General features: G+C 45.8%; 2 protein-coding genes across 5 annotated transcripts in view; both read right to left on the minus strand.

Moving 5' to 3' along the window:
* Positions 1–5560, minus strand: part of TXNDC11 (thioredoxin domain containing 11) — a 64155-nt gene extending 58595 nt beyond the window's left edge. The window contains exon 1 of one of the 4 annotated variants that reach the window (XM_077906653.1): positions 5188–5560. In XM_077906653.1, coding sequence (XP_077762779.1) covers positions 5188–5450 — 263 coding nt within the window. In that variant the 5' untranslated portion in view covers positions 5451–5560. Of the gene's footprint in view, positions 1–3479; positions 3587–4775; positions 4986–5187 lie in introns of those variants that run through there. The other 3 variants (XM_077906650.1, XM_077906652.1, XM_077906651.1) reach the window with 3 other exon arrangements.
* Positions 5561–9519: 3959 nt separating this feature from the next.
* The window catches only part of ZC3H7A (zinc finger CCCH-type containing 7A), a 39143-nt gene continuing 22226 nt past the window's right edge, over positions 9520–26436 (minus strand). The window contains exons 10-23 of the mRNA XM_077906661.1: positions 26230–26434; positions 25041–25105; positions 24300–24486; positions 22771–22932; positions 21848–22044; positions 21475–21575; positions 20855–21036; positions 20143–20219; positions 18943–19076; positions 18398–18503; positions 15820–15928; positions 13932–14065; positions 12039–12202; positions 9520–10436 (exon numbers count right to left, since the gene is read on the minus strand). Coding sequence (XP_077762787.1) covers positions 10247–10436; positions 12039–12202; positions 13932–14065; positions 15820–15928; positions 18398–18503; positions 18943–19076; positions 20143–20219; positions 20855–21036; positions 21475–21575; positions 21848–22044; positions 22771–22932; positions 24300–24486; positions 25041–25105; positions 26230–26434 — 2013 coding nt within the window. The 3' untranslated portion in view covers positions 9520–10246. The remainder of the gene's footprint in view (positions 10437–12038; positions 12203–13931; positions 14066–15819; positions 15929–18397; positions 18504–18942; positions 19077–20142; positions 20220–20854; positions 21037–21474; positions 21576–21847; positions 22045–22770; positions 22933–24299; positions 24487–25040; positions 25106–26229; positions 26435–26436) is intronic.

Below are 26436 nucleotides of genomic sequence, written 5' to 3' on the forward strand. Positions count from 1 at the left end.
CTGTCTAAAAGAGACATTTTAAAAAAGATTTATTCATTTGAAAGAGAGAAAGCATAGGAGTGGAGGGGAGAGGCAGAGGGAGAAGCAGACTCCCCACTGAGCAGGGAGCCTGATGCAGGGTTTGATCCCAGGACCAGGAGATCATGACCTGAGAAAAGGCAAACACTTAACCATCTGAGCCACCCACGCACCCCAAGGAGACATTTTAAACATAAAGACACGAGATGGAAGCACAAGGATGGGAAAATATAAACCAGTATGCATAAGGAAGCTGGAGTAGCTCATTAAGTGAAAAAAATAAGCAGGGGGTATATTCTTACAATTAAACGTTACTCAACAATACATGAATGGACACATACTATAACTGCATGAGTCTCAAAATACTCATACTGAAGAAGTCAGAAACTAAAGAATAGGTATAACATGAACGCATTTATATAAAATTCCAAAACAAACAAAACCAATCTGTAACAAAATAGTCAGTGAGTGGTTGTCTAGAGTGAGGAGTGGGGCAGCGACACTGTCTGCAGGGGCCACCGAGGAAACTTTCTGGGGAGAAGACAATATTCTCTATCTTAACTGAAAGCATGAAGGTGGTTAAATTTATCTAAAGTCATCAACCTGGGATCCCTGGGTGGCGCAGCGGTTTAGCGCCTGCCTTTGGCCCAGGGCACGATCCTGGACACTCGGGATCAAATCCCACGTCGGGCTCCCGGTGCATGGAGCCTGCTTCTCCCTCTGCCTATGTCTCTGCCTCTCTCTCTCTCTCTCTCTCTCTCTCTCTCTCTCTCTGTGTGACTATCATAAATTTAAAAAAAAAAAAAAAAATTAAAGTCATCAACCTATACATGGAAAATGTGTGATTTTACCGCCTGTAAAATATACCACCATGAAGCTGATGAGAAAAACATCTCGGCTGGTGTGTCTCCTCCTCTGACAACTCTACCTGAAGTAGGAGAGAGGCTTCATTTTTTTCTATCACCTCCCTGTGGGTTGCCTTTCTACCCCTCACCACAATCAGTAACTTACTTATCTTGCCGATTATCTATTTACTCTACCACAGCATTAACTCCCTGAGGGCAAGGACCCTATCTTCTTCGCTGTTTATGGTTCCTGGTCCTCTGAAGTTCGGTAATTTGTGAAATGAACAAATCTACCTTCCTACCTCATCTGAACATATGCAAAGACAAATAGAAACCCACACAGATATACATTATTAAAAAGACTCAGAATCAAAGTGTCAGAGGCCCATTTGCTTTACTAGGGATGATCGTAAGGACCACATCATATGTTCTAAGTACACATACATGTTCAAACAAACTTAATAATCTGGCTTCTCAGGGATCCCTGGGTGGCGCAGCGGTTTGGTGCCTGCCTTTGGCCTAGGGCACGATCCTGGAGACCCGGGATCGAGTCCCACGTCGGGCTCCCGGTGCATGGAGCCTGCTTCTCCCTCTGCCTGTGTCTCTGCCTCTCCCTCTCTCTATGTCTCTCATGAATAAATAATAAATAAAATCTTAAAAATAATAATAATAATCTGGCTTCTCAGAAAACAGCAAAGTAGCAGGAAAGAAGAACAAGAAGGAAAGTGCTGTCAGCTCTAAGATGCCCAAGCAGACAAATGGGTATTTAGAACCAAAAAGGAAAATGTAAACACCTGAGACCCAACCTCCTCTAAGATAAGGGAAAGAATCCCACACCCTCCTCTGCATCTAGAAGGTGTTAGCTTCTTGCATTAAGGCAGGTTTAAATATATTACTTCCCTATTTTAACCAAAACATTAACATCATAAAGTAGCAGTATTAAAAGAGCGAATCTCCTACTTATTCACTCAAACTAGCGCTTTAACCCTTTCTATGTAAAATATCTCCATAACCTGAAAAACTCAGTCAGTTGCAAAATAATTCAAAAAATGTTCACTGAGCAAATGTTACTATGCTTCAGAAACTGTACCACAGGCATCAAGGCTACAGCAGCAAGCAGGATAGTGTTCTCAAGGAAGACAAAAGGCAAACCACCAAACGTGTATTCAACAAACAAAAACCCACAAAAGGATCACTGCTATATAGAGAATTTAACAGGGGGATGTGATGGGATCTTTTAAGCCAAGACCTGAATGACAGGAAGCCGTGCAAAGAGATGAGGAATGCCCTGCATGACACATTATCAAAAGCTCCAAAATCCCCTTTGAGATTCTTCTTATACTAGTCAAACTGCATGTTAAGTGTTAAATAACATAATATGAGGGAAAATGTAGGTCTGTGACAGCCAAACAAAGGATAATAATCCATTTAGTGTTTCTGTTCAGCATGTTCAGAGCAGTTCCTAAAGTCACCAGCCAGATAAAATACGTGGCCCATGGAAAAGCAAACATTAACCAGGGAAGAGAAACATCTGCCTCTGCTCCACCAGAAACATTCACAAGTTTCCATTTAACTCTTACGCTTGCTACATGTTTTTGAGAAACTATACCTAGATCAAAGGTTTTCTGCAGCTTTGAAGGCTCAGTGTCAGGTACAAAAAAATAAAAATAAAACTCAAGAGCTGGCTGCAAGTAGAAAGGAGCAGCTGCAACTCCCGATTTTTTTAGGGAAATGCGCACCCTACATAACTCCTTCTGAAGAGGATCTGAAGCAACTTTGAAACCACAAAATGCAATAAAGCAAAATGAATATATGCACACACACATATATAGACACACACAACTATTTCCCTCCAAAATCAGGGTGAAAGGAAAGTGAGTAGGATGAAGTCAAGGAGACTCAATGCAGAGAAAGGCAGGTAAAATAAAGATGAAAATGGTGCCCAAGAATAGACCATTATGTTTCCAACCCAAATCAACCTTTTTTTTTTTTTTTTTTTTTTTTTTTTTTTAATATTATCTAGTTTGAACTCAGCTAAGCAACCAACACTGAAGAGGGCTTTACTTATTTAGGCCTGGAACTATTAATTTAAAAAAAAATTAAATCCAACTTTCTTATAAGCTTCTGTCCTCGTTAATGCAAAAAATCTTAGAACAGGGACCAGAAATGTTTGAGTATATAACAGTATCATGACACCATTCAATCAAACAAGACTCTAAAAAATCAATCTTAGTCTATTGAAAGATGGTCCAGATTTGCCAATGGCATAGAAAGAAGTTGGACAGGCAAGCAGCCCTTCACTGACTCACACCTATTCTGAAGCAGGTAGGGATCTTGCTCTATCTGCTCCAATAACTGGATTTACACTCTCCCTTCTTCCCCAAATCTCAAAGGACTTTCTTAGCTTTTTCAAGTCATGTTCTTTCAGAACAAACACTAAAGCACTATTTCTATAGATGAACAAGCAGAAGTCTGTAAACTCGCCACCCCCGGAGGTGAGGAAACCTCCCTTCCTAATTTGAACCCAAAGACACTTTGCAATCCCATGTTGTAAAAGACTTCATATATTTTCCTTTGTGCAGCACATGATACAGAGCAAGGTTAAGAGCCTAGTACCTGACGGTAAAGGATCCAAATTCCAGCTCAGCCACTTGATAGGTGGGTGTAATTGGGGCAAATTTTGTAACATGACCAAAGCTCAACTCCATCTATAAACTGGAAGGACAGAGTATATCCAGACTTTACTGGGGACAGAGTTTTGTTTTGTTTTGTTTTTTTAAGATTTTATTTATTTAAAAAAAAAAAGATTTTATTTATTTATTTGACAGAGAGAGAGAGAGCACAAGTGGGGGTGGTGGAGAGGGAGATGCAGATTTCCTGCTATGCAGGGAGCCCTATGCATGTGGGGCCCGATCCCAGAACCCCAGGATCATGACTTGAGCTGAAGGAAGCCAACCAAGCTACCCAGGTGCCCCAAGAGGACTGATATTTAAATGGTCCATACCAGGCTCTCAGATAATGAATAAATGCACTGATGTAAGCTACAGTTCTCAAGCAAACAGTTTTGTCCCTCGGGCGGCACTTGGCACTGTACGGAGACATTTCTGGTTGTCATAGGTAGGGCTGTATCCTACCGGCATTTAGCAGGTACTTTGCAACACTCTGCAATGGCTAGAACAGCCTCTCTCCCCTGCTGGTAGGATCGCACCCGGCACTTGGCAAAAGCTCCATCATTTCTTCCCTTTCTACTAAAATTCCCCAATCTCTGACACCTCTCTGACAACAGGGCCACCTACTATGCTTAACACAGTCGATAAAAACGTTCCAAGTTGAAATCTTCCTCCTGGCTAATGTGCCAGTCGGCTGCAATGGAGACACTTACACACTGGAGACCCAGGAGATAGAGGACTTGGGAGATCAAAAGTACTCCTGAAATTTAAAGTAAATTTTGGGGCAGCCCGGGGGGGCCCAGCGGTTTAGCACCTGCCTTCAGCCCAGGGCGTGATCCCGGAGACCCTGGATCGAGTCCCACGTCGGGCTCCCTGCGTGGAGCCTGCTTCTCCCTCTGCCTGTGTCTCTGCCTCTCTCAAATTAATAAAATCTTAAAAAAGAAAAATAAATTGTGTACCTCCCTCACCCCCACCCCCACCCCCAAAAAAACAGGCCCAGTACCCTTCATTTCGTCCTGTTCACTGTGGTCCAGCCTGCCCAGGCTTTTTCGGTTCCAGAAGCACCAGCCTCGTCTAGTGTAAGGACACTTGTTGCTCCTTCCACCTTGGACGCTTCCCCCTCTGGCCCACCCTCATTCCTCCTGATTCCCCGCACAGCACTTACAGAAGCCCCGGGAAACTGCAGTAAGCTCTTTTAGGGCCCAGTGGAAGGGGGAGTGCGGTTTTCATCCTCAGCGCTCACCTGGACGAGTGCTCCGCACACAGCACGTGTGGACAGATAATCGTTAGACCCAAGAATGCACGCATTCTCCAAGGGCTCCGGGCCTCTAACAGTTGTAAGTCATCAGACGGGTGTTAAAGGAGGGTCCCACGGCCTGGGCTGAAGTGACAGGTGCGCCGCCCCCCCCCGAGAGGCCCCAGCAGGTGAGGAGCAGCCCAGAACCTGGCCCACTTAAGCTGGGTGCTCCCCGAGCAGCACCGGCCGGGGTCGGGGCCGGGGTCGGGGTCGGGGTCGGGGTCGGCTCGGGGTCAGGTCCGCCGCTCCAGGTGAAGCCGCCCCCCGCCCCCCGCCCAGCCCGCTCCAAGCCCGGACCCTGCGCGCCCCGAGCTGGCCCCGCGCCGTCGGCCGGGCCCCGGGGCTGCGGGCCGCCTACCTGCAGGTGAACTTGAGGGCGACGAGCAGCGCGCAGCCGAGCGCCACCGCCCCGCAGAGCAGCTCGGGCCGCCGGCGCGCCATGAGGGAGGCGCCGCGCAGCCCGCGGCGGAGCCGGCCCGCCGAGGACGCTGCGGCCGGGGCCGGGCTGAAGGAGCCGGAGCCCGCGGGGCCGCCGCCGCCGCCGCCACCCTCGTCCTCGGCGTCGTCGCTGCTGCTGCTGCTGCTGCTGCCGCCGCCGCCGCGGCCTCCGCATTCCGACATTACATGCTCCCCGTCGCCGGCTTTATACCGCCGCCGCCGCCGCTTCGGGCCCGAGGGCCCGGCACGGCCCGTCGCTCCCCAATCCCGCAGCCCGCCGCGCCCGCTAACCCGGACCCTCCACGTCAGCCCCGCCGCCGCCGCGGCGCCCGCCCCCGCGCAGGCGGCCCCGCCTCCCGTCCACGGAGTCTGCGCGGGCGCCGGCCCCGCCCGGAAGCCCCGCCCCCGCGCAGGCGGCCCCGCCTCCCGCCCGCCGAGTCTGCGCGGACGCCGGCCCCGCCCGGAAGCCCCGCCCCCGCGCAGGCGGCCCCGCCTCCCGCCCGCCGAGTCTGCGCGGACGCCGGCCCCGCCCGGAAGCCCCGGCCCCGCGCAGGCGGCCCCGCCCCACAGCCGACGGCCCCGCCTCTCGGCCACTGAGTCTGCGCAGACGCCGGCCGCGCCCGGAAGCCCCGCCCCCCTCAGGCGGCCCCGCCTCTCGCCCACCGAGTCTGCGCGGACGCCGACACCGCCTGACAGCCCCGCCCTCAAGCGAGTCCCGCCCCTCGCGCGTGGAGTCTGCGCGGGGGGCCCCCCCGCCGTCGCCCCACAGGCCCCGCCCCCCGCCCGCGGAGTCTGCGCAGGCGCGGGTCGAAGCCTCCGGCCCGTCCCCGACGGGAGTCCTGCCCACGCGGTTGCGGGCATCTTCGCGCCGCCGGGAATCGGCGCTTGCTTGGCCTGTGAGGCCTCAGCGCTGTGCTCGGGAGCGCAGTCGTGCCCGCGAGTCCGTACAGGCCACGGGGGGCACAGGCGCCGCTACCCATCCCCGCGGAGCCGAGGGGACAATCCATGCAGGGGCCAGAGGTGTCCAGGTCCCGGCAGCGGGGGGGGCGGGAGAGGTCACCGCCTCGGCGTGCACGTCTGTGAAATGGGGGTGCGTAATAGCAGCACCTCCGTCAGGGTCGTTTCGAGAGTAAATGAAGGGACCACGGAGAGTGCCAGGCGCACGGTGCGGTCTCACTAGGCCTGGACCAGCGTGGCTGTGCGCCCCAGCCCCCTCCGGCTCCCGCACGGCCCCGGCCCTCCCGGACGCACCCTCAGGCCGCGGGAGACGCCGAGGCCGCGCAGCTAGTGGGCGAGCGAGCGGGTGCAGCCTCGGAGGCAGGGCGCCCCGTGACCTGTTGCGCGGGCCAGGGAAGTCGCGAGGGCGGGGGCACCGCTCTGTGGCCGCACCTCGCTGCGAACGAAACAGGGCCAGGGCGTGCGACCGCCCGGGCGAGAACCGGGAGCTGAGCCCCAGGGCGGCGGGGGGAGCCAGGTGCCCGCTCCCCGGGATGCGGCGTGCGCCCCGATGGCCTCGCCTGTGTCCCCCGCCGAGGCCAGGACTCGGGCCTTGTTGGCGCCCGCCGCTCGCTGATTGCTTCGTAGCTCTCGGGTCCTTCTTCCTTCTTTACTTCCTTGGTTTGTATTAAGTGGATATTTGCCAGGATCCCGTTAATTACTTCAATGATGATTTTAAACCTTTCTTTGGTTATGTGCTTAGCCGTCTTTCTGGGGATCACTATGTTTTTTTTCAGAATTTTTTTTTTTTTTTTTTTAGATTTTATATATTTATTCACGAGAGACACCGAGAAAGAGAGAGAGAGGCAGAGACACAGGCAGAGGGAGAAGCAGGCTCCATGCAGGGAACCCAACCTGGTGCGACTCGATCTTGGGTCTCCAGGATCAGGCCCTGGGCAGAACGTGGCTCCAGCACCACTAGATCCATCCAGGCTGCCCTTTTTTCAGGTTTTCTGCCTCGGATTTATACTACCTTAATTCCAGTAAGATACAGAAACTTCTCCCGTAGAGCTCCGTTTCCTCTTCCCATTCCTGTGTTATTTTACGTTTTCATCTATTATGTTACAAACTTCGTATTACAGTGTTTTAGTACTGTTTTGTATTATCTTGTTTTTATAGATAAATGCTGAGAAAAAATGTATTTGGGTTTTTTTTCATTGGAGTTCAATTTGCCAACATATAGCATATCCCGCAGCGCTCATCCCATCAAGTGCCCCCCTCAGTGCCCATCACCCAGTCACCCCAACCCCCCGCCCACCTCCCTTTCCACCACCCCTTGTTCGTTTCCCAGTTAGGAGTCGCTCATGTTGTGTCATCCTTACTGATATTTTCACTCATTTTCTCTCCTTTCCCCTTTATTCCCTTTCACTATTTTTTATATTCCCCAAATGAATGAGACCATATAATGTTTGTCCTTCTCCTGATTAACTTACATCACTCGGCATAATACCCTCCAGTTCCATCCACGTTGAAGCAAATGGTGGGTATTTATCATTTCTAACGGCTGAGTAATATTCCATTGTATACATAGACCACAGCTTCTTCATCCATTCATCTTTCGATGGACACCGAGGCTCCTTCCACAGTTTGGCTACTGTGGACATTGCTGCTAGAAACATTGGGGTGCAGGTGTCTCAGCTTTTCACTGCGTCTGTATCTTTGGGGCAAATCCCCAGCAGTGCAATTGCTGGGTCGTAGGGCAGATCTATTTTTAACTCTTTGAGGAACCTCCACACAGTTCTCCAGAGCGGCTGTACCAGTTCACATTCCCACCAACAGTGCAAGAGGGTTCCCCTTTCTCCACATCCTCTCCAACATTTGTTGTTTCCTGCCTTGTCAATTTTCCCCATTCTCACTGGCGTGAGGTGGGATCTCATTGTGGTTTTGATTTGTATTTCCCTGATGGCCAGTGATGCAGAGCATTTCCCTCATGTGCTTGTTGCCCAATTTCTGTTTTTTTTTTTTTTTTTAATATTAACCTTATTTACCATTTCTTGTCCTCTTGATTCATCTGTGTAGATCTGAGTTCAGTGGTGTATTACGGAAACAAGTATGGCCAAAAGTCATCACCAGTCCTCATCCACTGTAGGTTACTAGGACAGAATCCACCCTATACTTCTGTAAGACACCTGTCATTTGCAGACCTGCATAAGGTTCAAAGAACTTTTGCTGCCTGTGGGTTCTCTCATAAGGCCCCACAGTACCTTGTGGCAATGTAAGGTGAGGTCTCGTAGACCAGGAAACCACCCTGGATTTAAAAAGGCAGTTCATTTCCTCTTCTCTCTAGACATTCTGACTGCTGCTCTCACACAACAATGTACTTTTGAAATGGATAAATTCATTTCTGAATGCAGCAGGCAGCCAGGATCAGGCTGCAGTGCTCTTCAAGGGTAAGTCGGCCCTAATTTGTCCATATCACACCATATCTGAGCTTTCAGAGCCACTCTTTATACCATAATTGAGTTGGTCAAGTTTGAGAAGGGGACAGAGTATATATTTTATATGCAAATCCTTTCTTAGAACCAGAGGGAAATCTACTCATTAACTTTTAAAGCTTCTAAGCATTTACTTAGCAAACAGGATATGCCTGACAAGGTGCAGGTTGGCAGGTGTTACAGGAAGCCTTGCCTGGAGCCTGGGTAGTCTGGACAATGGTGGCTATGCTTCTTGGAAACTTTGTATCAGCACCGCAGCTGGCTTTCCAGAAATTGCTATTCTTCCCTGGCAACAAATACTCACAAGAAAGAAGTCTATATTGTAATCTCTTCAGGCAATCTAAAGAGTGTTTTGAGTTCTCTACCACTCACAGGATTCTAGCTCACTGCATCCCAGCCTCTGAAGCAGATCAGGGGCCCAGAGGACAGCTTAGCTCTGTCTTTGAGTCTGCCAGCCATCCTGACCATGTCTTCAGTGGTCTTTGAACAACCAAAATGGCCCTATTTTGAGTATTGTGCCGGTCATCTGTGGAAACCCATAACCCCCATCCTAGTTGGCGGTCTCCTTGCTAGTCATGCATCTGAATGAAACACAGAAGAGCCCCAAAAGAGTTATTATGGCACCGAACAAGAGAAACTGCTTATCATCCCAAATCTGGGGGAGAGCAGGACAGAGTGAAAAGTCGCTCTCATGTCTAATTTGCATACTATCATTAATTGCTCGAATTAAAGTGTTTTAAAAAAAATCAAACCTTGCGATTTTAGGGCCCAGTTTCAATAATTCTTTGGGGGGAAAGGACCACACCAAAAAATGAAAGACATCTATATATAAAATCTTTATTACAGGCAATATTGGTCCATACACTACACAATACCAACAGTACAAGTGTAATCTTTCAAAATCATCATTTAAACAGCAAAAGACCAAGAAATAAAATTTGAGTCAACTGATTATTTTTCAAAATATTCTCAATGCACATTATCCTTAGTTCCCTTATGATAGTGAAACATACAAATACAGAAAAATACCCCATTTAACATGTACTAGTGTTAAATGGTTATTTGGCTTAAAATCTGAGTTAAGAAAATCCTTTTTAGCAACCTACGTACAGATAAGTAGCAAACTTTATTATATTAAACAAATTCGTTCCATTTAAAACATGTGAAGAATTTCATCCATAGTGTATTCTGACCCCTAGTGCAAGTGTCTATTCTCTCACCATGATGGTTCTTATCTGAAGGACCAACTCAAGGAGTCGTCTTAGACATAACCTCATCCTCTTCCCCAACACACTTCATCCAAAAGTCTGTTCAACAGATGGCAACTGGGTAGCGGTCACTTCGCCATATGATGCCAATGGTGCCATGAGAGCATGGCCAGACCTGTTAAACAGCCCGTTTTCCTACCTACTGTGGGTTGCTGCTCAGGAGGTACGAAAGACGCCAATACAAGCAGAAAATCTGCAGCTCCTCTGCTACGTGCCTTACAACACTTTCAATTTTTCTGGTCAATGCTTTGATTAGGTTACATACATAAAAGCCAGCATATTAGTTTAAATCTTTAAACAAAAAACTATATTTTCCAAAGTCATTATCATTTGGGGCGATTAAGTGATCTTTTCTTGCTTTGTTGAGCTTCATCTTTAGGGCATCCCTTCTTTCTTCCCACTCATGGAGCTCAGCATTCCCATGTGCAAATTTACAGCCGTTTCCTTCTGTGCAGGTGCCATTTGTATACCTGTGGGGCAAGTCAGCGTGGTGAGTGCCCATGAGTTATCTATATAAACCCAAAAAGTGGGATCCCTGGGTGGCGCAGCGGTTTGGCGCCTGCCTTTGGCCCAGGGCGCGATCCTGGAGACCCGGGATCGAATCCCACATCGGGCTCCCGGTGCATGGAGCCTGCTTCTCCCTCTGCCTGTGTCTCTGCCTCTCTCTCTCTCTCTCTGTGACTATCATAAATAAATTTAAATAAATAAATAAACCCAAAAAGTGCCCACTTCACTAGCTTGATGATTTGCATAAAACTTTTAATTCAGGGGATCCCTGGGTGGCGCAGCAGTTTAGCGCCTGCCTTTGGCCCAGGGCACGATCCTGGAGACCCGGGATCGAATCCCACGTCGGGCTCCCAGGTGCATGGAGCCTGCTTCTCCCTCTGCCTGTGTCTCTGCCTCTCTCTCTCTGTGTGATTATCATAAATAATAAAAAAAAGACCATTTAAAAAAAAACTTTTAATTCAACATCTTAAGCCTAGAAAAATGAGTTTATACAGCCTTGACATCTACAAAGGAAAAATCAGCACTTTAAAAAATATATATATATATATATATTTTTTTTTTTAAGATTTATTTATTCATTCAGAGAGAGCGAGAGAGAGGCAGAGACACAGACAGAGGGAGAAGCAGGCCCCATGCAGGAAGCCCGATGCGGGACTTGATCCCGGGTCTCCAGGATCACACCCCAGGCTGCAGGCGGCACTAAACCGCTGCGCCACCAGGGCTGCCCACTTTTAAATATATTTAACAAGAAATACTGATTGATGGGGGGAAAAGAGACCATAGTCCTTCCTGATGCAGTGGAAAGAAATCAGAAGTGGCATTAAGTAAAAGACGTCTTCAATAGTTTTGGGTGTCATGTGGCTCTAAATTGAGAAATTAAATATAAAACTGATGTGACAAAATGAGAAGCAATTCAAAACCATCTGGCAAAATTTTTTGCTAAAAAATTTTCAAACTCAACTTAAGCAAAGGAGTGATACTAACATTTTCCTTTGACCTGAGTCAGTTCCATATATGCACTTGAACAGTAAGTATTCAAAGGCAGTTTCAGAACTGACGGAACATCCACTGCAGGGCAGGTTGTGGTTAGCCACTCACCCTTGACAACTCAGAGACAATATGGGCAAATTGGAATAAACCTGTATCTCTCTTTGGTTATCTCAGGACATCTCAAACCCATTCAGGTAGACTAGCGCTAATCTTTTCAAGTAACCACAGGAGAGTGAAGAAACATTCAAGGAGCAGCTAAAACTTTTTTTTTTTTAAGATTTTATATTTTTTATTTATTAATGAGAGACACAGAGAGAGAGAGAGAGGCAGAGACACAGGCAGAGGGAAAAGCAGGCTCCCTGCAGGGAGCCTGATGTGGGACTCGATCCCAGGCCCTGGGCTGAAAGTGGCGCTAAACTGCTGAGCCACCCGGGCTGCCCTAAAACTTTGAGACCAAAACCAAGCATCCACTCTCAGAAGGCTTCACCACCCAGATAACCTCTGCCCACCAAATGAATGACCGTAAGAGTCACATGACATGAGTTTTCATGCAGGAGTTTACGAAACCTACGTACCTATCACAAATACTAAAATACCCTGTTGGAAAGCGGTGCTGCCAGCAGTACTGATCATCCTCGGTGTGAAAAACCTTCTCTTTGTGCTTCTCTGAAGAGATGTGGCCTTGCCACTGCTTCTCACTGTTACAGTTCTTCCCACACATCCAGCAGTGAAAGTCTGCCTAAAGTGCACAAAAGACACACGTCCCATCAGAGGGTGTTGTCCGGTCCCTCGATGGGTCAAACACTGTTCTGGGAGGGCACCAGGGCTAGAAACCACTTGACCTAAGACCCAGACTCTATTCTCAGGGAGCCCATCTGGTGGGGGGAGCCAGGCAAGAACATAAAGCTCAAAGTCAGAAACAGGACCAAGAAAAGGATCCTGGTGCTGGGAGATGGGCCAGAATACAGGCAGCAGAGAGCAGTGGTGATGGATTCGGCTGGGTTCCAGGAAGTCTCTGGCAGCAGGGTGACGGGGGCTGGTGTGTAGACAAGGATGTCTGGAGGGAGGACAAGAGGCCAGGTTCACCCGAGGACTCTGGGAAGGATGAACACCATCAGGACCGGCAAAGAGGACATGAAAGCCCAGAGCTCTACAGCTGCAGAGGGACGAGCAGCCATTCCATTCAGGGCACGTGAAATGAGCTCCCACTATGGGCCAAGACTCGTGCCAGGGACCAGGGAGGTGCAGATGCTGAGAAGACCCTGCCTCCGGGGCACAGGCCTACACAGAAGGAACTGTGTTCTGGTCAGTGTAAGTGCTACCACAGATGCAAGCTGCAAGCCTCTGAGCTAGGCAAATGTTCCCCAAATGCCCTGGGTAAGAATCGTTTGGCAAGTGGATAAGAACGGGTTCCTGGAAAGACTTCCCATGAGACTGTGACTCACTCTGGCTGGGGGACAGATGGAAGAGCTACCTGAATAAACAGCCCAGGTAAGTCTCACAATCCAGCAAGTCCAGGTGACCCTGCCCTGGGAATGCAGACACACCTCAAGGGTGCAGGGGAATCAGCGCTGTGCCTTGGCAGAGGAGGTGGCGTTCACAGGGCACAGATCCCAAACACACATGTGGGGGCAAGGCCGGGCCACAGACGTGACCTGGATCCAGCTGAATCAATTATGGGGAGGTGCCAAAAACAAAACAACAACATAAAACAAGAAGCAGAATAACGCAAGCACCTGTGTCATCTTTAAAAAAAAAAAAAAAAGCCAGGCAAAACTCTAGCTTAGAAATATATATGTCAAAGATATGTAAACATAGCCTGGAAAATACATGCTGGCTCTGGTCCCTCAGGGATGGGGGGCAAAGAGAGTCCCAACTCTACCTGTAACATTTTATTCTACAGAAGCAAACACAGTGAACTGCAAGCATGGTCGACTCAAGATATTATGTTATCTTCTTTACGCTCATGAAAAATTTCAAAGAAAACCAAAACAGTAAAACACCACAGATGACTTGGTCTCCACAGAACCCCGAAGCGGAGGCTGGACACTGGCGGGTATGGAAGGAATGGGGAGTGAGGGGGACAGCACCCCCATGTCGGGAGCATCTTCTGGGGCCCAGCATTGGCCTAAGTGTCTGGGACCCATGCTATTTCCACTTACCAGTCACCACCACGCTCAGGGACGCTCAGTGACTCAGTGACCTGGCCAGGGCCACAGGCTAGTAAGGAGAGGCACCAGCACTGAGATTCCAAAGTCAGCAAAAGGATCAAGGGAAGGATTTGCTAGAATGAGGGAGGGGACTTAAGCTAAGGGCCCCAGATCACTAGAGGGGAGTGGAGAGATGGGAGGAGGCAGGCAGCCAGGGAGCCCTGCTTGAGGAAAAGGCAAAGAAAGGAAAGGCCCCATCAGAAGGGAAGCCAAGGAAGGGGAGGCGGAGTGACCACAGGCACTCGGGGGGGCACTCACGGTCACTTCGGCGTAATCTGTCGGCATGTGAATTTGTTTTCCGTTTTCCTTGTTTGACTGACTTGCTACATCATCACTTTTTTCGTTTTTTTGACTCTTTAGCCAGAGTTCATAAAACTGCTCCATATCTTGTACTAAAGAAAAACAAATCACTTTCAGCAGCAGAGATTTACATACGCCACCGAAATGCACACAAGATCATGCGCACCTTTTGTATCAGCTGGCATACATTTTGGAGAGCAAGACAAGAGGGCGGAACAGAGACAGACTGCATTCGGTGAGTAGAGGGGGACACCCCCCAACAACCCCCCCACCCCCCACCCGTCCAAGAGGGAGGTAAACTCTCACGGCTGTTGAGCCTAGTTCTGAACTGTTAGACTGAAAACGTTGGCTTTCAAGATGAATTAACTCCCTGCATTTGCAAGACACTGGGAGTGTTGAAAAGTCAGGAACCATTAAAAGGGTATTGCTTTAAAAAGGGGGGGGGGGGCTCATACTGCTTCATGTTGCTCCCAGTAAGACACTCACTATCACCACCACAACCACACGGGCTCCTTACACGGCTTGAGGGCCTGCAGTGGATATGCTCCTATCTACTGAGAGAAAGATGGGAAACTCACTACTACCGGGGCCTGGGTTCTGACCCTGATGGGAACCCATCACTCAAACCACTCTCCCCAAAGACCCACATGTTGGGGCGCAATTTACAACCACCAGGTGCTGGGCAGTGGCTACAAGCTGCTTTCTACAGTAAGAACGAGTGCGTTTGGCATCACCATCAAGGGCTAAGCCAGGTTTCTCAACCTCACCACTGCTGACATTCTGGGCCAGATAATTCTTTGCTGTGGGGGGCTGTCCTGTGCATGGTAGGATGTTTAACAGCATTCCTGGATTCTACACACCAGATGCCGGTAAGACAGTCTGCCCAAGTCATAACAACAAAAACATCTCCAGGCATTGCCAAATGTCCCCAAGGGAGACTGGTATGTGTGGCAAAATTCACCCCCAGTTGAGAACCACTGGGCTAAAAAAAAATCTGGTAATGAGGTTAAGGTAAAAAATCGGCTTTGTTGCCTGCCCAAGTGTTTCTAATGATTTGCCATCAGACTAAGATGAGAGATAAACCTAGAAATCCTTCTCCATTCAGACCAGTGGGAGCAGGAATCATTGCAACAGTCCTGGTATGCAAGGACATCTTCAAAAGGTCCAATAGGACATCCCTCCTCCAAGCAAGATAGCAAGGAGTCCTGTCCATACATGTCACCGAATGTGAACACTGGTTAATAAACACAGCAGGTGACATGCTTGAATCTGATTTGTTCTTGTAATTCAGAGATTGCAGATCTTAAACAGTTGGTAAATTTCCATCCGTTTACTAGAGATTAAGTACAACGATCCTTGTCCTTGTATTAAAACCTTTCCGGCCAAAAGTGAAAGGTTGTCTGAGGCTCCTCTCAAAGCCTCTCATGATAATCTTGCAGTTTGACCAAGATAAACAAACATTCTCTCCTCGGGCCTCTGCATCTGGGCCTGTTCTACCGGTAGGGCCTCCTTATGGAAACCTTCGATTCTAATCTCATTTTTCAGGGATGACTATTCACAATAGGAGCAGATGGTCTGATTCAGGCAATCAAGGAGTTCACTTCCCAGACCATCTTTTGGGAACACGTCTGTGTCACACGCAGACCTACATATTTGTATCTAGCTCTGACCCAAGCAAACACAGATCAGATGTCAGGCTCTGCTCCACTGACAAAATGGCACAATTGTTTAGAACGCAAACTGCTTTCTGGGTTCGTGGTGAGCTGGCATATTTACAGAGAGGAGGGAAACTCCCTGGCAAGCTAGACTTCACGGATGTCAAGCCACAGTTAAGACAGCAACTTACTCCCATTCTCCTTCATGTAAGTCCACACTTCCCGTTCCTCAGGACTATGAGCAAAGGAACAGTTCCCAACATATTGACATTTTTTCCCAGAAGCAATATGATTGCACAGCTGTATTAAAAAAAATGAATATGCTTTAAGACAAAAGTACAGTTTGTAAAACTGCCTAATTTTTACATTTAAGCAAAATAAGCATCATTATCTGTGCTAATGCTGAGTAACACAATGATTACATAAGAGTATTTTGAATTCAAATTGACTCTAAGCCCAACACGCATGAGATGACATTAAGCTTTCTATCTCAATGCTTTTCAAAAGAAAATCTCCACAAGAAAGAAAGCATGGAACTAGGACATGGAATATTTTCTTACAAGAAAAGGTCTACAAACTCCCTTATTCAGAGTATCTGCTTTTAACACAGCAGAGCGTTTGATCTCCACGATGCAAATCTCTGGCCCCTCCTCTGACAGCTCCCACTCTCCCTGCCCACAAAGCCTCCTTGTCAGCTCCTGCAGTAAAGAAACTGCAGACTATTCCAAAGGTCCTAAGGAGTGTCAGGAGAAATCTGACATTGCGTTTACTTATAACCTATACTGGCAGCTCACCTCAGCCATCATTCATTCCATATGCACTATCTGGAGACAACGATTACACAAGCCGGGCCATCCAGTTACACAGCATTCAAATAATACCTCTGCTGGCTATTTGCATGGTGTTTTTACTAAGTAAGTACAACGAAACTGGTAGGAAAATAAAGTGACGGCGATCAGCAGAATGCAGATGTCTCTCTAAAAACCACAACTCTCAAGAACTAAGAAAACCTCCACCACCAAGACAGCTTGTTCTTAAATATCAGTATACTTGTCTTCATAGAGCATTCTAGTACAATTAGTCATCTGCTCACTGTTTCAACAGAGGCTGGCCGCTTAACCTCAGTTTTTGCTAAAAACCTGAAAGCAGTCAGCCCTTAATTCTGCAGGTTTCCTCCCTTGGAACAACGTCAATGCCCCCCCACTTCCAATCCTCTGCATAAAGTGAAACCCCGGCGAGTACTTAGGCAGGTGTTACTAGGGAAACATTTACCATAGTGTCTCAAAGTTCAACGATAAGGAGCAGGGGAGAAGAGGAGATAAAGGAAAAGGCCACCACTGTGCTGGGTTTTTACATAACACCATCCCATGTAATCTTCCCTAGGGCATAATTATTCCCATTTACAGATGAGTAAACTGAGGCTGGGTAACTTGACCAGGGCCCCTTCTGGCAGACTCTGAAGCCCATTCTCTTTGCACCTCACCATACTGTCTACACACATACACACACAGAGTATTATTTCCTCTTTTAGAAAACAGATCCCTTAGCAATACCTAGTATGGTAGAAAAAAAAGAAAATGAGCTACTGGCACGTTGCACGGCAGTAGAGCACGTCCGACTTTGAAGAATAATCAGTAGTCCTGGCAGCTGAAGTAGAATCGTTCTCAGTCACCTCTGTTTTACCAAAGAATGACAAGAGCTCCCGTAATCTCCTCTTGGAAAGCCTAAGATGTCCTGGTTCCAGTAAACCTTCTTCCCCTCCTACAAGGCCCACTGATTAAATCACTCAGGTCCCCAAGTCTAAAACCACTGTGGACAAAACACAAACATCCCGCCTCCTTCTGAGACCAACCCTTGTAACGTATGTAAGTTTACAAAATGCAAGGTACTCTGGGTGATGGGAAATTATCCTGCCTCTTCCTCAACTCTCTCGGGCCATTCAGAGAGGGATCTCTGCATGTGCGAGGGGACTCTGCAATCCATCTGCACTGCTTCTCTGGGCAAATGCACTGCTTCTCCTTTTGTCTGCCATTGGGGCAGAAAGTTTACTGCCTGTCAATGCTCCAAGTGTCTCTGTTATCTCACACAGTGAAATCCCTCCAGACTCTCTCTCGTGAAGAGTAAAGTCCAGAGCCAGCCAGCTCAAGGGGTTCACTCGGACAGTCACTGTCAAGACGATGTAAGGCATCAGAGGGTACTGATCTGAAACGTGCCACCCGGTGAATGAAACACTACCCTAACTTTAAGTTGGTCTGGTACTTTCATTCTGAGGGTTTTGAAGAACATGTGCCTCTAACACTGAACATGCTTCCTTTGGGTTACTTTTAGAAAAATTCTACAAAGTAGGGTATCTTTTTAGCTGGTATCCATTGCTTGAGTCAAAAGAACTTATCAATAGCAATTATAATAGCAGAAGACCTTGGGTTTGAGAGCAAAGCCCAGGAATCAAATTTAAGTGAAATTCTCTCCCACTCACTCCCAAAGTAATTCATCGGAAAAATAAGGACAGGTAGGTCATGCCCATGACTATCTCTTGAGTCCACTGTCTATTTCCTTTTTCCAAGTAACTTACACAATCCCAGTCAACCTGAAAACTGTCACAGAACCACACATACAAAAGGGGAAGGAAAACAAAAGAGGACCATTTAAAAATTGTGTTATTACGATGAGCATTGAAAGGGCTCCAAGTTTCAATCTGAATCACTACTACTTTCTAATGATTTGAAATGCCTAATTAAAAAAAAAGTGGCTTAAAAATTACGTATGTACATCAAACTGTAAAGGCATTTGTTTCTTTGTGGGGAGAGGACGGATGTTCATCCACTTCTTACGTTCGATGGACATCACTCTCATCGCACGCCGATCTCTGGTCCACCTAAGAAACATGGAGTTCAGAAAAAACAAAGACACACTGGCACAAGGCATAATATAAAGGGACAGGTACAACGTTCGTACCTGAAGGACCAGAGATTTTTTTCTCAACCCTCCTAAAAGAAATGCCTTAGGATCCTGTCATTTCATTTCCTGTTGATAATTGTTAACAGACATTCCCTACAAATCCTGAGCTAAGAACTGATCAAATTCAGGAAAGGCACTATCCCATTTCGTTGAATTCGTATCAATGAAATAGTAAAACTCTCTTCTCTTTCACTTTGCAGTTACTCCTATGTTTTCTACTTTGCTGGGCTCTCTTCAATCTTCCATTCTTATATGTATGATTTTATACCCATGTAGAGAGAATTATGAAACAGGCATTGTTTACACACACACACACACACACACACACACACACGTAACACTCACACGCTACTTACGAGTGCCTTGCTTTTGCACTACAATATTTTCTGTTTTTGTCTGGTTCAATGACTTGACCATTTCTCAGACATTGAGCACACACAAATTTTATCTTCATATTAAGAGATCCAGGCATTATTTGATTGCCAAGTACCTTAAACAATTAAAACATAGGTTTTACTTTTAATAGAACACCAGTTTTCTAAGAACAAAATGCTGAATTGCCATGTATTTCTTTTCATGATAGCATACACTTTCTGATACCATCTGTTTTGTATTTTTTTTTTTAATTTTTTTTATTTATTTATGATAGTCACAGAGAGAGAGAGAGGCAGAGACACAGGCAGAGGGAGAAGCAGGCTCCATGCACCGGGAGCCCGATGTGGGATTCGATCCCGGGTCTCCAGGATCGCGCCCTGGGCCAAAGGCAGGCGCCAAACCGCTGCGCCACCCAGGGATCCCTGATACCATCTGTTTTGATGAGTTGATTATATATACTATTATATATATTATTATATATTATATATACTATTATATATACTATTAGATAACTAAATCCTCAATTCTCCACCCAATGCAAGGGAATATGATAGGAGCAGATGACAGACACCAAACCTCAATTTATGAAAGCCAGCTCTGGAGGATGATAACCAGAATTTTATGGGGTGGAGGCGAGGAGGTGATGAATAAAGCAGTTCTGCCAGGTGGGAAGCAGAGCCACGGTCTAACTCCCTTATCCCCAGGACCCTCACAGCCCAAGAACCAAACTGTTCTGTCAATTAAATTGAATAAGAGAATTGTACCCTACTTGGCAGGTATTATGGGATGCCTACTTTTTTTTTTATGATGATCAACTAAAATTTGGGATTTTTTTCACATTAAGAATAAGTCTTATGAACAGCAAAAAAAAAGTAAATGGGACTATAAGTATAAACTGCAGCTAGGGCACCTGGTGGCTCATTCTATTAAGTGTCTGCCTTTGGCTCAGGTCATGGCTCCAGATCCTGGGATCCAGCCCCAAGGCTTCTGGTTCCCTGCTCAGGGGGGAGTCTTGCTTCTTCCTCCCCTTCTGTACTCCCCTCCCCCAGTTTGTGCTCTCTCTCAAATGAGTAAATAATATTTAAAAGAAAAAAAGTATAAACCGTATCTGCCAACAACTGGCATCTACTACACTGTCCCAGAAAGGATACCAAATGCAGAAAGCATACAAGAGAAAATACCTGAGCTCCAGGTACGTTCGCTTCCAAATTTTGCCAATATCGCTTCGATTCTTGAGCAATAGCATCATGTGAGATACCTGGCAAATGTACAAGCCTTCCTTTAGTTCTCCCTCTGTGCATGAACGGTCCCCAACCTGACCACAGACTGGATTCCCTCATCATCCCCCCATGCAGCATAATCTGCCACCAAGGATTGAATGCACGTCACTCTTTTTCACAACAGAGTATGTACAAATATAGCTCTTGGGGCCATCGGAAGAATCTCTCTTCCTCACAAAAGCATATTACATGCTTGAATTGGTACCAGCAAGTCACTGCATGAGGCGGTACTCAAGCCACTCTAAAAATGAAAAGTGACAGTTTAAAGCTAAGGACAAAATCAATAGCTATGTTGCCATAGCACAATGATGGAGAAAAGCCTCTGATACTGCTTTGCCAAACCCTGACTGTTTCCCACCGAAGTTTTTTATTTTAATTCCAGTGTAGTTAACATACACTGTCCTATCAGTTTCAGGGGTACAATATAGTGAGTGATTCAACACTCCACTCGGCACCTGGTGCTCATCATAACAAGCAAGCTCTTCATTCCCATCACCTATTTCATCCATCCCCCCATCCACCTCCCCGCTGGTGACCATCAGTGTGTTCTCTACACTGAGGAGTCTGTTTCTTGGTTTGTGAGGAGACATTTCTTTATCATGCACAAGCCTACCTGTTTCATTTTGCAATATCCAGACTTTAAGTTCTACAAGACTGTGCGCATAAAAGCACTCATCTTCCCTTAAACAGCCATATCGAACCTCATGTCGACATAAATCCAGCTGACACTGACCACGAAGAGAACGTATTTTGGAGTATTTTACTGTTGTCTCTCGCAAAATGTGGACAAGGCACCTGAGACAAAAACGGAGTGGCATATTATTGTTCCGCGTTAGCTTTTTCAAAGAAAAACAAATAAAAATATATACATACATCATGTCAAGTTCTAGGCTGAAAATATATCTTAAATCTATCGGAAAAAAATAAATCACTTTATGCAATTGTTGGATTGCATGGGTGGGGGAGATAATTACATATTAAGCCATAAAATACTTAAATCCATGTCATAAGAAGATACAAATTAGTAATGCTTTTCTATATTAAACATCGATTTAAGAATTCACTTAAAAATTCCCACCAAAATACACTAATAGACATTTTTAAATACTCATCAACTTTCAGCAACAACAGAACACAGAGGTAAAATGCCTGGGGAGATACTACTCTGGTTTTATTTGGAGCTAAAAACAGAATCTATTGTGTCACTATAAAAATTAGAAACTACCAACATACTTATTGTCTTCAAACTCATGCTTTGTAACCGGGTGAGAACAAGAAGTAGAATTATCTTTATTTCTTTTACTTATCATTCTAGGCTTATGATCAAAACATTTCTGGAACAGACAGAGAAGAAAAATTACAACAACATAATAAAAAATAGAACTTTTGTACCATACTTATACACATACGTATACATGCCATACTTCTACCGATTAATATTTAAAATGAGCTTTTTGTATTCTCTTGGATACTAGTACTGGCTACCACTGAGTGAGTGAACACTCCCCATATGGCCTGACTGGTGCTTAGTATTTTCTACTTCTGGGCTTGCAAGTTAGAAACTCTCACCGATTTGACAGTAGAAAAGAAGGTTCGGAGATAGTACCTCACAAAGGAATATAAACTCTCCAAGGTGCTCTTGGAGAAGTTTGAATACGGTGAGGTTGATCTTTCCATTGCCACCAAAGAAAGCCTCTCTGCTGAAAGCCCCTTTCCGCTCCAGCGTCCATATGTCTATCTCTTCTTGGCAATAAGCGAACGTGCAGTGGCCTGAGTATCTACATTCCTCCTCAGCAGCAACATCTAGAAAGACAGACAATTAAAAAATGGTTAAAATGTGGCTGTTGTTTTTTTTTTCAAAGCCAGTGAATATTTAATATGTTTAGGGCACCGTCTGAATGTCTGTAACAACTCACGGAGAGCGTCAAGCAAGGATACGCATCTTATCGCACAGGGATGGTACTAACTCTAAAACATCAGCACCACGGCCTGAATTATTTCTATTTCTGGTGGGGAAAAGGCTTTGATTCTCTCATGTACTCCACCTAAGTTTAAAAAATCATTGAAGGTCATTCAAAGCACATTCAGGTGAAGTGACAAAAATGAACCCACGAGGTTCTCTCAAGAGCAATTTAAGAGACGCCTGGCTGGCTCAGTCAGTTAAGCACCTGCCTTCAGCTCAGGTCATGATCTCAGGGTCATGGGATCAAGCCCCATGTTGGGTTATACACTCAGCGCAGAGTCTATCTACTCAAGATTCTCTCCTTCTCTCTTTCTCTGACTCTCCCCTCATTCATGCTTGCTCGCTCACTCTTGCTCTCTCTCTCTAAAATAAATATTAAAAAAAAAAAAAAAGAAGTTAAAAACGAAGGTAAAAATAACAGAAAAAATACAAATGTCTCAACTCAAGGAACTATTAACTCTACCCACACACTTTTAGTAACAGCAATACAGGCACCATTAGAATAAATGTAGCAAATCACTTATTATTTGTGTCATGTATACCAATTAAGTAATTACAGTACATACCTTTACATATATAATAAGGTCCCTCATAATTTGTTTTTGTTGGTCTTGGACGTATTTTTTTCCATGATTTATCGTCAACATTCTTTATTCTACCAATTAAAATATCCTTCTTACATTTATGATCAATATTAGCATGGTAAGTAAAATCCATTAACTTAGGGCCTGGAAAAGATGTAAAAAAGGATTGCTTGTAGGTACAAGAAGCAATGTTTTATTTTACAGGCACATTTACAAGCAGATAGGAGCAGATAGATACTGATTATTAAATTCCCATAAAAATCCTATTTTTATAATTCCCAAATGTAAATAAGCTACTGAAATAATTTGTGCCTCTTATATGCTACTTGTCAGAGAATACAAAGTCTTATTCGACACTAGTGGCCCCAAAACATAACCTTATTTAACTGTGAGGATAAGAATTCTGATGGCTTCTGAAGGTAAAAAATACCGTTAAATATACAACTAAGAAAGAAAATGAATTTAGGTCTGGTTTAGGATAAACTGTTTCTATCACCTGACTGAGGGTAAAGGTATGAAACAAACCAACCAGAAAATACTTTAATTTTATAAACAGTACATCAAACACTGATCTTAGAACACTTTTTTTCTAGTAGTTGCTTTATTTGAAAATGATCACATTCTCGGGGCGCCCTGGTGGCTCAGTCAGTTAAGCGTCTGCCTTTTCAGCTCAGGTCATGATCTCAGGGTCTTTGGATGGACCCCCACACTGGGCTCCCTGCTCAGGGGGGAGTCTGCTTCTCCCTCTACCTCCCTACTCATTCTCTCTCTCTCTCTCTCTCAGATGAATAAATTCTTTTTTCAGATGAATAAATTTTTTTTGAAAAAGAAAGAATGGGGCAGCCCGGGTGGCTCAGTGGTTTAGCGCCACCTTCGGCCCAGGGTGTAATCCTGGAGACCCAGGATGGAGTCCCAGGTCGGGCTCCCTGCATGGGGCCTGCTTCTCCCTCTGCCTGTGTCTCTGCCTCTCATGAATAGATAAATAAAATCTTTAAAAAAAAAAAAAGAACATTTTTTAAACGTGTATGTGTGGTGCAAAGAATTTCATAAAAACGTCAATTAGATTTCAAAGTCAGGTAGAGGGCAGCCCGGGTGGCTCAGCGGTTTAGCACCACCTTCAGCCCAGGGCCTGATCCTGGAGACCCGGGATCAAGTCCCACATCGGGCTCCCTGCATGGAGCCTGCTTCTCCCTCTGCCTGTGTCTCTGCCTCTCTCTGTCTCTCATAAATAAATAAAAATTAAAAAATAAAAAAATAAAAAAAACAACAACAAAGCCAGGTAGATATTCTATTCTATGTAATTCTATAAATGAAATCATATCAAGTAAGAGTGGACTTATCCTATTAGACTCCCAAGGGGCCCAAATCAATAATCGCTGCTTGATAAGAAAGAAGTCAAATGGGGATGAAGAACCACAGTAGCTGGTGTTATCTATGCATGTTTACAAATTCCTAAGAACTCTCAGATTAGGGGCTGGAGCTTATTAATACTATCATTGGTTGGTCCTGACCTGATTTTACAAAACAGATCTGACAAGCTTGTCTCAGTTCATGGGTTCCTTCGAGGGGATGTCTTGGGGTCACTGATGAAGGTGGTTTAGTAACTGCACTTCCAAAAAAGTTTCCAAAGTCATTTCTGGGGTGGCTTGAAATTCCCAGGAAACTCTCAGAAGCAAATAAGTTGCCTGGTCCATTCATCTGCAAGAAGAATAAGAAAAACAAAAAACAAAAAACGGAAAAAAAAAAACAGCCAACAAATATTGCACTATCACTAAAGAAGGAAACAAATCTGTGAAAAATAGGACATTCTTCATCTGCTGAAATGGCTACTAGTCTGTCCTTGCTGTGCATCTCTGTTTAAAACCAGTCTCTTTCTGTTTTCCTCTCTTGGGGTGTCTAAGCCCCCCCCCCCAACTCTCTTTGATCCTCCGCGAGTTGTTAAAAGTAACAGGTAATTGTCCTGCCTTGACAGCGCGGGCTTTTTATCTGCCCTGATCTCCTCTTCCCTGTTTCGTTTCCGCTGCACTAGAGCCTCTTCCTTGGTCTGGGACAGCCCCAGTGTCCAACACGGAGCATCTCCTACTGGATGTCCCGGGAGAGTCTTATTCCACCACGATTTCCCCCAGCACACACAACGTTTAAGGGACACCGGCACGTCCATTCAAATAAGTCAGTTACTTAAAGCAAAAAGGCCTACGTTCAAGTTCAAGTTTAAGCGACGACGAATTTACAAAAGAGGAAGTGACACTTACAAGTAAAAGGGAAGAATTACTGCCGCTAAGCGCTGTTCCCTCTCTAGAAGTTGAGGTGGACAGATCTAAAATAATAAAAACACTTCAACAGACCTTCTCATTCTAATCACGTAATAAGAACATCAGGGCTCAGGGGCTGACTACGGCTTCCCCGCGTTACTCCCCGCCCCGGGTCCAAGGAGCTTTCCTGCACACTACTGACCCCCAGAGAGGGCAGTGGACTTTCTCCTTAACTCTGGAAACCAAGGGCGTACATAACCCTTCAGCCGACTTAAATAGAGAGCTGGTTTTGGAGACATAAGCTAATAAAGCAGGGCCTCTGGGACAGGACCTAAAGTTAAAAAAGACTAAGACAATAATTCATACTCCAAGTGGGAACTGAGCCTCTCCTTTGCAAACCCTGAAGCGGGAACTCATAACAACATTAAGAAAATGAGGAAGGCGCAATGCACCTTCTTATTTGTCAGTCTACCACTCGGTTATTCGCTCTCTGCCCTCCCGTTCCCCACAAATCTCAGGTTTTTCGGGTATCCATCTCTTTACATCAATCTCATTTTGATTTTTCTGCCTTTAACCATGTAACAATGCCTTGGAACAGTATGATGATGGTTATCGTTCTTGTTGAAGGTAGATGTTAAGCCTGGAGCTACAGAGACAGGAGTCAGACCAAAAACTCAGCAATCCCTTATAAAACTCAGGGAACCAGGCACAGGGCCCTGACCTCCAGGGATGGAGCCTAATCCAAACCTAGTTCTATAGGTCTAATTCTGAACAATTCTGACCAGAAATTGGTCTTGACTAAGTGTCTGCCTCGTTCAGAATTTGAAAAGATAGCCTGTCTTTAAGACTCTCTCAGATGGGGTACACCTTTCCTGGAAAAAACATTCCAAGTCATTTTGCCTCCGCTCTCCCAGAACAATAGACACCCAGCTTAACAAACACTCTTGTTAAAAAAAAAAAAAAAAAAGGTGCCACATACATTGCTACATAACCCTATGCTTCGCAATCTCCAGAATGGCACCATTTAGCCCAGGCAAATTAAAACTGGAGACGGACTTTTTATATTTTCAGCTACCCTGAAAATAATCCAAGTACCAACTAGCCAGAGTCAGTTAAATAACGACGAAACACAGACTGTCTTTTTTAAAAAATTAACTGCGATTATTTACATAAATGGCTTGATTCTTACCTCGCTTGGAATCACTCATTGAAAATGAATTTAAAGAAGAGCAGAAATCTTCTAAGGATGTAGTCAAAGGTGGATACAGCTCTGAGAAGGAGGGTGGAGGAGCATACCTCGCACCAATGGGCAGGGTGCCTAACAGAGATGCGGAGAAGGGTATGCTAGGGGGGACGCTGGCTGCCGGGAGGGCTCCTCTGACTAACGCTGATGGCT

This window comes from Canis aureus, chromosome 8 (assembly GCF_053574225.1).
Source record: "Canis aureus isolate CA01 chromosome 8, VMU_Caureus_v.1.0, whole genome shotgun sequence".
In the NCBI taxonomy this organism is placed as follows: Eukaryota; Metazoa; Chordata; class Mammalia; order Carnivora; family Canidae; genus Canis; species Canis aureus.